Here is a 12,698-nt window from a genome sequence, read left to right as displayed (position 1 = left end):
CTACCATCATTGTACAGGCCCCTGATCATGGCTGAAGAAAACACTTTTTACACGCAAAATATTTAGCATTTTAATAATAATATTGTTATTTTGAGGACACTATAATATACTGGGTTTCCCACAGGATTTTGTGAAACTGTGGTGGCTGGACATTGAATTCTCAGTGTAAAGCATGATGATATGGTAACAAATCACACTGAAGTAGGCTGCCTTTAAATTAACATTTATTTAAAATAAAAGTTTATTTAAAGTTAAAGTGACGCACATTCATTGCGTTTTACCCTGAAATTAGAGTTCCGTGTCTTACAATAATGATTTTATCTCTCATCGACCCGTGACCCACCCGCCAATAATTTATTTTTTATAATTTGCCCCGTCTGAGCTGCAGATACAGCCACGATCTGGGCATCACCATCGAATGCTTAGAGAATGGATACATGGATCCCGCAACAGAACAGTGTCGGTGGAAAAGGGGTATTGGAGCATGTGACTGTAGTTGATAGTTTTGTCGATAGCCGGAGGCGGCACGAAATTTGACGGAGGCGGCCACTTGTAATTCTCTATGCAGGAAAAACCCTGGTCAAAATAAAACACTGTATAGTCTTCACTGTATGAATTAAATATAAATTGATTAATATTAAAGATAAAAAAGTGATTTAGTCAAAAGCAGTGAGTAGGGGTTTTTTTTCTTATTAACATTAATGAAACTTATGGCAATAGTTATGAGGCTGCTGTCTCTTTAAGAATGAATGTGCAGATATAGTTGCACATCCTATTTTCTCCCTTTTGTTTTCGTTCCCGTAGGACATAAGACTGTTTACATTGAATACTCCACATTCCACACAATGTGCATTTTGACATAATTGTGTGTGTAGCTTTGAAAGAGAACTGAATTCGAGATCGAGAAGCGGCATCTGTGCGTGTATGCTTGGCTGTGTGTCCGTCAGCGTGAGCACTGCATTTGAGTCCTTGTTATCGGCTTATTGTGCTTAAGTATCTTTAAGTAGTACTGTGAAGTTAAACAAGTGTAACACTTTAGAAAATCAATTTCTGAAATTTGTGAATGGATGCAAATCGGTAGAAGATAGAATCACGATATGAACTGATTTTTTTCCTGCAACCCTACTAATTTCCTTTTATTTTTCAATTTTAACAAATTGATTTTCATAATTTTAATTGTTTTCATTTTAGGCCTGGTGAAAGTAAAAGAGGAAGGACAAGATCTGAATGAAGTGGAGGAGAAACATCAGCATCAGAAAGCTCATGATGCCACTGATGGAGAGAAGCCATTGAGTTGCTCCAAAACTGAAAACAGTTGCTCACAAAGCAGCATTCAAATAACAGAAGTCAAAAGGCCTTTCACTTGTTCTCAGTGTGGAAAGACTTTACAACACAAAAGAAGCTTCATGAATCACATGTTAATTCATGCTGGAAAAGGGCCTTTCACCTGTTCTCAGTGTGGAAATACTTTCACACGTAAAGAAAACCTTAAGACTCACCTGTTAATTCATGCTGGAATAAAGTCTTTCGTCTGCTCCCATTGTGGCAAGAGTTTTACACAGAAAGGACAACTTAATGATCATGTGTTAATTCACACTTCAGAAAAGCCTTTCACCTGCTCTCAGTGTGGAAATACTTTCACACGTAAAGAAAATCTTAAGACTCACATGTTAATTCATGCTGGAATAAAGCCTTTCTCCTGCTCCCATTGTGGCAAGAGTTTTACACAGAAAGGACACCTTAATGATCATGTGTTAATTCACACTTCAGAAAAGCCTTTCATCTGTTTTCAGTGTGGAAACTCTTTCAGACATAAAGGATACCTTAAAACTCACATGTTAATTCATGCTGGAAAAAAGCCATTCACCTGTTCCCAGTGTGGAAAGAGTTTTACACAGAAAGCACACCTTAATGATCATTTCTTAATTCACACTTCAGAAAAGCCTTTCACCTGTTCTCAGTGTGGAAACACTTTCAGACGTAAAGGATACCTTAAAACTCATATGAGAATCCATGCTGGAATAAAGCCTTTCACCTGCCCCCAGTGTGGCAAGAGTTTTACACAGAAAGGACACCTTAATGAGCATGTGTTAATTCACACTTCAGAAAAGCCTTTCGCCTGCTCTCAGTGTGGAAACTCTTTCACACGTAAAGCAAGCCTTAAGAATCACATGTTAATTCATACTTGAAAAAGGCCTTTTACCTGCTCCCAGTGTGGAAAGACATGAGAAATCACACTGAAGCAGTGCCTTACACGTGTTAGGATAAATATGTTTGCATCTCCTTTTCTGTCTATCTAATCATTTCTTGTACTCCCTGTCTAGTCACACGCTCGTATGACGTGCTAGTTATTATCCATAAGGATCAACGTTGCATATGGTGTAGGCTAATTAAGAATGGAAGTGTTTGACTCTTTCAGCGAAGCTCCCCTTTCTTCTCTATATGGACTTATTATTCTATTTGTTGGTTTTAGCCAACACCTGAGACTTGCTATATAAACTATGGCATGAGCACAATAAAGCTGACTTTGAGTCTGCACTTCTTGTTTGTGTCATTATTGGTCCCCAGATCCCCAGATTACATAATTCATGTAATCTGTACTAATTGGCTTCTTAAAACAGAGTGGAACAATTTTGTGTTTGCCTTTCTGTGTGTGAATAAGGAAACTGCTTGGTTGTAATATGGGGCAAGATGTTTCTAGACCACTGACAGCCGAGACACTTGTTGACTTTATATACAGAAACTATAAAGGGTTCTGGACAGAACCTTTTAGGCTACATCAAATTTGGCAGGATGGTCAGAAGGCAAAATTCAATTAAACCCATAGCCTAGAGTGGGATCATTTAAAGATGATATAAAAACCATGAAATCCATGGTACTGGGGGGTGGGGAGATTTAGAGTGGGACTATAGATATCTATAGATATATTAAGGAGTCATGTAGTTTGTGGAAGTAAATTAAGGATGTGTTGGATCAGTGGGCAGAAAAATCGAATAAGAAATTTTTTTCAGAAAGAAAAAAAGTACCGGACCGCCACCGCCCTATGTGCAGGCAACAAGCATTTCCACTCACAGCTCATGGAAAAAGGAACTGTGTACTTCACATTCTCCTGTGCGATACCCAGACTTAAATGATCCTCAAATAATGACAGCATGTCCACCTAGCACTTCAGATGTGCAGAATGCAATGTCTCTTTCTCTCACACCCCTCGCCAGTCTGGGAGGGGTTGGGGGTACAGGTCTTCTCATTTCTAACGATTGGAAATACTCAACTCTTTCTTCTCTATGCAATAACTCGTTTGAATATCATGCTATTACACTTACAACTCCCAGTATGATCCATATTGTAGTAATATTCAGACAAAACCTGCGCTCACTTTCTCCCTCCCATCTTTCCTCTGCTGTGTCCTCTTATCTTCCCTCACCCTCACAATTCTCATCTCTGGATGTGAATACTACAACGGATACCTTATGCTCCATTTTAACATCTTCTTTGGACAATATCTGCCCTCTCTCCTCCAGGCCAGCACTCGTTACTCCCTCGAACCCCTGGTTATCTGAGGTTCTTTGTGAACACTGGACCAAACTCGGGGCAGCAGAGAGGAAATGGCACAAATCAAAAGACACATCTGACCTAAGTATGTATCAGTCTCTGCTCTCATCCTTTTCTGTGGATGTTCATGCTGCAGAATCTTCATATTTCCACAACAAGATCAACAGCGCCTCTAACACACGATCACTTTTCAAGACATTCAACTCTCTCCTCTGTCCACCTCCACCACCACCCGCCTCCTCTTTAACGGCTGATGATTTTGCTAACTTCTTCACCAACAAAACAACAACTATCAGCATTCAGTTCTCAGCTCCACACACACAGGAACCCAGACCAACCTCTCCCACAGCCAATATCCCTCTCTCCTCCTTCTCTCCACTAACCGAGGAAGAATTATCTAAACTTCTCCTCTCCAGTCATCCTACCCCTTGCTTTCTAGACCCCATCCCCTCACACCTTCTACAAGCCATCTCTCCCACACTTCTTCCAGCACTCACACACATCATCAACTCATCCCTCCATACTGCATTCAAGCAGGCTCGGGTAACTCCACTGCTCAAAAAACCAACATTAAACACATCACTTGTAGAGAATTACAGACCTGTCTCTCTCCTACCATTCATTGCGAAAACACTTGAACGAGTTGCTTTCAACCAAGTAACATCCTTCCTGTCTCTGAACAACCAGCTGGATGTCAACCAAACTGGCTTCAAGAAAGGGTATTCAACCGAGACTGCATTACTGTCGGTCACAGAAGCCCTATGGATCACAAAAGCAGCTTCCAAATCTTCAGTCCTCATTCTCCTGGATCTGTCTGCTGCCTTCGACACTGTGAATCATCAGATCCTTCTGTCCACCCTCTCATCACTGGGCATCACAGGTACTCCTCTCCACTGGTTTGAGTCCTTTCTCACAGGTAGATCCTTCAGGGTCACATGGAGAAGCAAGGTATCCAAAGCACATCAACTGACCACAGGGGTTCCTCAGGGTTCAGTTCTTGGACCCCTCCTCCTCTTCTCCACATCACTGGGACACATCATACAGGCACATGGTTTCTCTTACCATTGCTATGCTGATGACACACAGCTCTTCCTCTCATTTCAACCAGATGATCCCACAGAGGCTCCACGGATCTCAAGCTGTCTGGTGGACATCTCGGCATGGATGAAGGAACATCACCTGCAGCTCAACCTGGCAAAGACTGAGATTCTCTGCCTCCCTGCCAATCCGTCTCTACAGCACGACTTCACTATCCAGCTAGAATCATCATCAGTCACCCCATCAAGGTCTGTCAGAAATCTTGGAGTAACGTTTGATGACCAGCTGACCTTTACAGACCAAATTACAAAGACAGCTCGATCATGCAGGTTTGCACTGCACAACATCAGGAAGATCAGGCCTTTCCTTACTGAGCATGCAACACAACTTCTCGTCCAGACCCTGGTCATTTCTAGGCTTGACTACTGCAATGCTCTTCTGGGTGGACTTCCATCATGTGCAACTAAACCTCTACAAATGGTTCAGAATACTGCAGCTCGTCTTGTCTTCGACGAGCCCAAAAGGGCCCACGTCAGTCTTCTGTTCATCTCTCTGCACTGGCTACCACTCGCTGCTCGCATCAAGTTCAAGGCATTGACGCTTGCCTAGAGATCTACCACAGGCTCGGCTCCCTCCTACTTTCACTCACTTCTATGAGTCTACATCCCTAACAGAAGCCTACGATCGGTCAATAAGTGACAGCTTGTGGTACCATCACAGAGAGCCACAAAATCACTCTCCAGAACATTCTCATTCACGGTTCCATGCTGGTGGAATGATCTCCCCACCCTCATCCGGAATGCAGAATCCCTGACAACATTCAAAAACTGAAAACTCATCTTTCCATGAACACTTAACCTCTTAAAAAAAAAAAAAAAAAAAAAAAAAAAAAAATTCCTTTTCCTTTAATCCTCCCTTGTCTGGCATATGCTACTCTGAGTAATGCCTGAACTCTGTATTTTGAGCACTTCTTGCGTTGTTTTTGTCTCTTCATGATGACTTCACTTAATTTAGTCCTAATTTGTAAATCGCTTTGGACAAAGCCATAAATGTAATATTTAGACTTTGAGGATTAAAAAAAAGTGAATGGATTTTTTTCATTGTATGGTGGTTGTGTATGTTCTGCAAAGTATATGCAATATGCAAACACCATATAAAAGTGAATTTTGCATCCATGACCTTTAACCTTTTATCATATGTCTTGGAGTATCGTAAGAATATCGTATCGTGAGTTCAGTATTGTGGTATGTATTGAATCGTGACATGAGGGTATTGTTACACCCCTAGAAATAGTTGTGATCAACTGAATCTTTAATTGATTTGAGTGTTTTACCTGTGTTTACATAAGCTTATATTAAAGGAGCTGTATGTAAGATTGTGGCCAAAACTGGTACTGCAATCACTGTATCCCCTCCCCCTCCCCCCTGACTCGAGGTTGCCAGATATGTTGCAGGATCCAGCAGGAACGTAGGCTGCTACAAGGAGCTGCAGCTGTGGTAACTAGAGCAGAGCTGGCAACCCGGATGCCGAAACACTACTGACTTCGTGATTGGTAGATAGGCAGAGGGTGGAGCATCAGGCCAAAACACAAGATGACAACATTAACATCAGTTGAGGGCTGCAACTTCACTTTTTAAATGACAACATCCTGGCCGTACTACTGTTGTCAGTGATATAAGTATTTGAAATGAACATGATTTCTTAATGTCTAGTGACATATCAGGGCCATTTTATGATTAATTGAAATACATTTCTTACATACAGCTCCTTTAAATGTCTCAGAATTGTAATTATTTAAAATAAACAGTTCCCTTTTAGAAAGACATGCCAGATCTTAGGAGGTAATGGTGTGTAATTCTAATGGAGAACTTTCATCTAGAAGGGTGAAATTTAAATTATTAGGGTTAAAAGACTTCTTGTTTCACAGGAGTTTAAATATGAGGAAACACAAAGGCCAAATTCAGTTAATCATTCATCATAATGAGTAAAACCAAAGAATATAGTTCTGATGTGCAGCAAAAGATTGTTGAGCATCACAAAATAGAAATTGGCTGTAAGAAAATAGCTAAAGAATTGAAAATCCCCATTTTGAACATCAGGGCAATAATTAAGAAGTTATAATCAACTAAAGATGTTACGAATCTGCCTGGAAGAGGACGTGTGTCTATATTGTCTTAATGGACGGTGAGAAGGAAAGTTTGAGTGGCCAAAGACTCTTCAATAATCACAGATGGAGAATTGCAGAGATTAGTTGAATCTTGGGGTCAGAAAGCAAAAAAAAAAAAAAAACAACCCTACATCCCCACATGTTGTTTGGGAGGTTTTCAAGAAAAATGCTCCTCGCTCATCCAAAAACAAAATCCAGCATATTCAGTTGTCAGACATGACTGGATCTTCAAACGGCACAGGGTTCTTTGGTCAGATGAAACTAAAAAAATAGCTTTTTGGCAGCAAACACGCTAGATGGGTTTGGTGCACACAAGGATAAAAAGTACCCCATGTGTACAATTTAATATACCATTGGATCTTTAATGTTGTGGGCATATTTTTCTGCTGGAGGTCCTGGACTTCTTGTTCAGATACATGGCATCGTGGATTCTATCAAATATCAACAGATAAAAAATCAAAACCTGACGCCTTCTGCTAGAAATCTTATAATGGGCCGTGGTTGGATCTTCCATCAGGACAACGATCCAAAACAAACATCAAAATCAACACAAAAATGTGTTAGGGAGCACAAAATTAAGCTTCTGCCATGACTGTCACAGTTCCCTGACCTGATGAGTGGAGTGAACTGAAGATAAATGCCAAAGTTTAATTGCTGGTGGCGGCCTTTTCATCACGAGTTCTGTGTCGATTGATGTGTGTACGTGTGCGTGAGTGTTGATGCACAGGTGTACAGGAATGGTGACTTGCTGTGGAGGCCTTATTGTGCCCTTTATTCCCTGCTGTCACACCTCGGCTCCTTTATCCTGAACTCAAATGCTGCTGACTACTCAGGTCGCTCTTTGTGTATTTTGTTAAATGATGTAATTGTTGTTGTCTACATTAAATGTTATTGATGGGTTGTTCTTTGAGCTTTTGTAAAGTCTCTTCTTATCTTTAATAAAAAATATATTTTTCTGTATCCACATCTCCCGCCGATTCACTGTGAACTAACCTGTGTTGCCTTAATAGGAAATTTTATTTAGTATTGTCCCTGGCAAGATTCCAGGGTGGCGTAGTCGCTAGCTGTCAATCTTCAATTCCTGTGTATCGCCACACATACATTTAATTATTTTGTAGGTCAGTGATGTCACCAGGGTTGAATTGGGGCGAATGGTAATGGAGAGACTCCTCTCCAAACTCCAGTGTGCAGTGAGTCGCCAGCCGCTGGACTTAGATTACTTGAAATTTAGGCTATATGCAGTCATGAACTTCTTTTCATTACATCCATCCATAATCAACTTACAGTTCCAGAGGGACTCCTTAATCAACTATCCAACTTAAAAAAACACAGTGGAGAGGCAAGTGGAAAACAACAGTGTACCCATAACTGCCCTTGAAGTGCAATTTGGAGTGAAGGGACCTCCAAAGTTTCTTATTTCCAGAGAGCATCTTCAGAATCTTGTGAGTATGCAGCTGTCTGTTCCATGTATTGCCCAGCTTCTTGGTGTGTCAACAAGGACTATTAATTACCGTCTCAATGAGTTTGGCATTTCTGTAAGAGACACATATTCAAAGATTTCAGTTGAGGAGCTTGAGAACCTTGTCAGTTCAGTTGCAAGCACTGGGTCACCATGTGCCATGGACAAGGGTGTGGGATTTCATGCTTAATTCTAGTTAATTTCAAACCCTGACTATAACATATATTTTGCATACTTTGTAGTGTAAGAATATCATAATTATAAAAGTAAACAAAATAATCCATCAACAGCATAAAAGCGTGCACATTGCGAAAACTGTCTAGCAGATGCAAACTTTTTCCAACACGCTCACGACCGCTTAACTGATCCCTAACTTCTTAAACTTTGGCAAACGCCGTTAATACTAATTGCATTTAGTAAAAAAAAACAAAAAAAACAATGCACATTTTAATGTTAGTGAAAAAAAAAACTTTAAATGAATCAACCCCGCAAGATTACTGTTATAAACATGAGCCTTGTCCGAAACGCAAAGGGGGTGGTGTTGCTGTAATTTATAGTAATAGTTTCAAAACTATTCTCACTAAGAAATCAAGTTTTAAATATAATTCTTTTGAAGCATTGGTGCTTAATGTAAAAATATATAGTGTAAACGATAAATCACGTTTGAGATTTGTGCTGGCTACTGTATACAGGGCACCATACAGACTTTATCAAAGAATTTGCGGACTTTCTATCAGAATTAATATTGACTGCAGATAAAGTACTAATTGTTGGTGATTTTAATATACACATCGATAATGAAAAAGATGCATTGGGATTGGCATTTAAAGACATTGTAAATTCAATTGGAGTTAGACAACACGTGTCAGGACCTACTCATCGTCGTAATCATACTCTAGATCTAATATTATCACACGGAATAGATGTTGATGCCGTTGAAATTCTGCAGCAGAGCGATGACATCTCAGATCATTACCTAGTCTCGTGTAATTTGCATTTAGCCAAGGCTGCAAAGCCGACTCCGTGTTTCAAATATGTGAGACCTATCACTTCTGCTACTAAAGATTGCTTTATTAATAATCTTCCTAATCAGTTTCATCATCTCAGCATCTCAGATAGCTTAGAAGAACTAGATATTACAACAGAAACGTTTAACTCTCTCTTTTCCAGCACTTTAGACACAGTTGCTCCGTTGCGCTTAAAGAAGATTAAAGAAAATAGTCCAACGCCGTGGTACAATGAGCACACTCGGGCCCTTAAGAGAGCAGCTAGAAAAATGGAGCGCAACTGGAAGAAAACAAAACTAGAGGTATTTCGCATTTCATGGAAGGAGAGCTCTATTGCTTACAGAGAGGCTTTAAAAGCTGCTAGATCTGCTTATTTTTCAACCCTATTAGAAGAAAATAAACATAATCCTAGGTATTTATTTGAAACGGTGGCTAAACTAACGAAAAATAAAGCTTCAAGCCCAGAAGTTTCCAAGCAACACAGCAGTAATGACTTTATGAACTTCTTCAATTATAAGATTGATAATATCATGGACAAAATTATAACTATGCAACCGTCTACTACTGTATCGCATCAGGCAGTGCATTGTAGTCTCCCTGAGGAAAAATTTGATTCATTCGTTGCTATAGGAGAGGAAGAATTTACTAAACTCATTAAATCATCTAAATCTACAACATGTATGTTAGACCCTATACCGACTAAGCTACTGAAAGAAATACTTCCAGAGGTCATAGATCCTCTTCTTAATATCATTAATTCATCTTTGTCTCTAGGATACGTACCAAAAAACTTTAAGCTGGCTATGATTAAACCGCTTGTTAAAAAAACGCAACTTGATCCTACAGAATTAGTCAATTACAGGCCGATCTCGAATCTACCTTTTCTGTCAAAGATATTAGAAAAGGCAGTATCCTCACAACTGTGTTCCTTTCTTGAAAGAAATGATATCTGCGAGGATTTCCAGTCAGGATTTAGACCGTACCATAGTACCGAGACAGCTCTCGTCAGAGTCACAAATGATTTGCTCTTATCATCCGATCGTGGTTGTATCTCTCTATTAGTGTTACTCGATCTTAGTGCTGCATTTGACACCATTGACCACAATGTTCTTTTAAATAGATTAGAACATTATGTTGGCATTACGGGAATTGCACTAGCATGGTTTAAATCATACTTATCTGACCGTTATCAGTTTGTAGCAGTAAATGATGAGATGTCTCATCGATCACAAGTTCAGTATGGCGTACCACAAGGCTCAGTACTAGGACCGTTGCTGTTCACTCTGTACATGCTACCCTTAGGAGATATCATTAGGAAACATGGCATTAGCTTTCACTGTTATGCCGATGATACTCAGCTCTATATTTCTTCAAAACCTAATGAAACTTATCAATTCACAAAATTAACGGAATGCATAGCGGATATAAAAAATTGGATGACTTGTAATTTCCTACTTCTAAATTCTGAAAAAACAGAGTTTCTAATTATTGGACAAAAAACTTCCTCACGTAATAATCTAGAATACTGTCTAACACTCGATGGCTGCTCTGTTAAGTCTTCGTCGTCGGTTAGGAACCTGGGTGTGCTCTTTGATACCAATCTTTCATTTGAAAGTCACGTGTCTAGTATCTGTAAAACTGCATTTTTCCATCTTAAAAATTTATCTAAATTACGCCATATGCTCTCATTGACAAATGCGGAACAATTAGTTCATGCGTTCATGACCTCAAGGCTAGATTATTGTAATGCTCTACTGGGTGGTTGTCCTGCACGCTTAATAAACAAACTACAGCTGGTTCAAAACGCAGCAGCTCGAGTTCTTAACAGAACCAGGAAGTATGACCATATTAGCCCAGTTCTGTCAAAACTGCATTGGCTCCCTATTAAACATCGCATCAATTTTAAAATATTGCTGATCACTTACAAAGCACTAAATGGTTTAGCTCCGCAGTACTTGAGCGAGCTCTTAACGCATTATAGTCCGTCACGTCTATTGCGATCTCAAAATTCCGGCCAGTTGATAATACCTAGAATATCAAAATCGACTGCTGGCGGTAGATCCTTTTCCTATTTAGCACCAAAACTCTGGAACAGTCTTCCTACCATTGTCCGGGAAGCAAACACACTCTGTCAGTTCAAAGCCAGATTAAAGACACATCTCTTTGACCTAGCTTTCACATAATACATTATAGACTTCTATAATTTAATGTTAGGCTGCATAGATTAGGTCAGCCGGAACCGGGAACACTTCCCAAACATCCTGATGTACTCGTTACATCATGAGAAGAATGGCATCTACGCTAATTTTAGTGTCTGTGTTTATCCCGAGGTTTTCCTGCAGCCTGCCGGATCCAGGCCGTATCCAGATCTGACGAAGGACCTTCGCCTGGACCGATGACAACGCAGTGCTGAAGTGCCAACTAGTCTCTCCCTATGGAGGATCCCACTACCACTCTACAGATAAGGCGTTGTCGGGAAAATCCGTTTCGCGTTCCTACCCCAAAGCAACAAAATAAAATAAAATTCTTTATCAAAATTTATAGGGAAAGACAAGTACTTTGTTTAGGCTTGGCTTGTAGGGAATTCCAAACCTGCATATTCAAACGCACATAACTATAGAACTCATTCTAAATGCTCATGTGAACGCCATCAGTGTTTCTCACAGGTTCGCGTTTAAAGTCTGTGTAGAGGGAATGGTGTCGTCTTAGCGGCCCCTAATTTAATAACAAATGATCATTGCGATGGAAGCAAATCAATCAAAACTAACTTTAGATGGAAATAACTTAACTCTGCTGTAAAGCCGAAACAATCTCTGTTACCTTAAATTATACGCTTATCTCTGTAAAGCTGCTTTGAAACAATCTACATTGTTAAAAGCGCTATATAAATGAAGATGACTTGACTTGACTTGACTAAAGGGAAACAATCAACTGTACATACCTGGAATACACCTGCATGCCTCTGCTCTGCCATGGTGACTTGAACTGTTGCGATCTGCGTCTCCTGCGGATGACGTGGCTTTGCGGGGTTTCTTGACTCCACCCCCACGTTGAAATAGCGCCATGAAGAGAAGTGCAAAGGAAAAACGGTATTGCGAACACACACTTGACTGAAACGCAGAATAAAAGCAGCGTTGCAAATAACTTAGTAGGTATGAGTATGGAAAATATGTTGCAGAGAAAAATATGATTACAGCTGTCATTGATTTTTGCAATTAATTATATCTTTCTTTTTGCAGTAATTTATTTTATTTTGCAATTCTTTATTTTTGTTTGCAAAACTTATTTTTTTCTCTCAATACCCCCCCCCCCCCCCCTTTTCCATTCTTTATTTTTGTGAGCAAAAATTTCTTTTCTTTTGCGATACTTTATTCTTTTGCAAAACTATGTGGCATTAAATTGACTCCATAGTTTTCCCCCTCCTCTCGACGCTTCACACTCCAGTCCAGTGGGTGGCGGTAAGAGATACTTTTGT

General features: G+C 39.8%; 1 protein-coding gene across 3 annotated transcripts in view; it reads left to right on the top strand.

Moving 5' to 3' along the window:
• The window catches only part of LOC307157648 (uncharacterized protein), a 117,468-nt gene extending 114,931 nt beyond the window's left edge, over positions 1-2,537 (top strand). The window contains exon 3 of one of the 3 annotated variants that reach the window (XM_079869577.1): positions 1,192-2,537. In XM_079869577.1, the coding sequence (XP_079725703.1) occupies positions 1,192-2,189 (998 nt within the window). In that variant the 3' untranslated portion in view covers positions 2,190-2,537. The remainder of the gene's footprint in view (positions 1-1,191) is intronic. The other 2 variants (XM_079869578.1, XM_079869579.1) reach the window with 2 other exon arrangements.
• Positions 2,538-12,698: the final 10,161 nt, after the last annotated feature.

This window comes from Squalius cephalus, assembly GCF_949319135.1.
Source record: "Squalius cephalus genome assembly, chromosome: 1".
Classification (NCBI taxonomy): domain Eukaryota; kingdom Metazoa; phylum Chordata; class Actinopteri; order Cypriniformes; family Leuciscidae; genus Squalius; species Squalius cephalus.
This window is presented reverse-complemented; position numbering and strand designations above follow the sequence as displayed.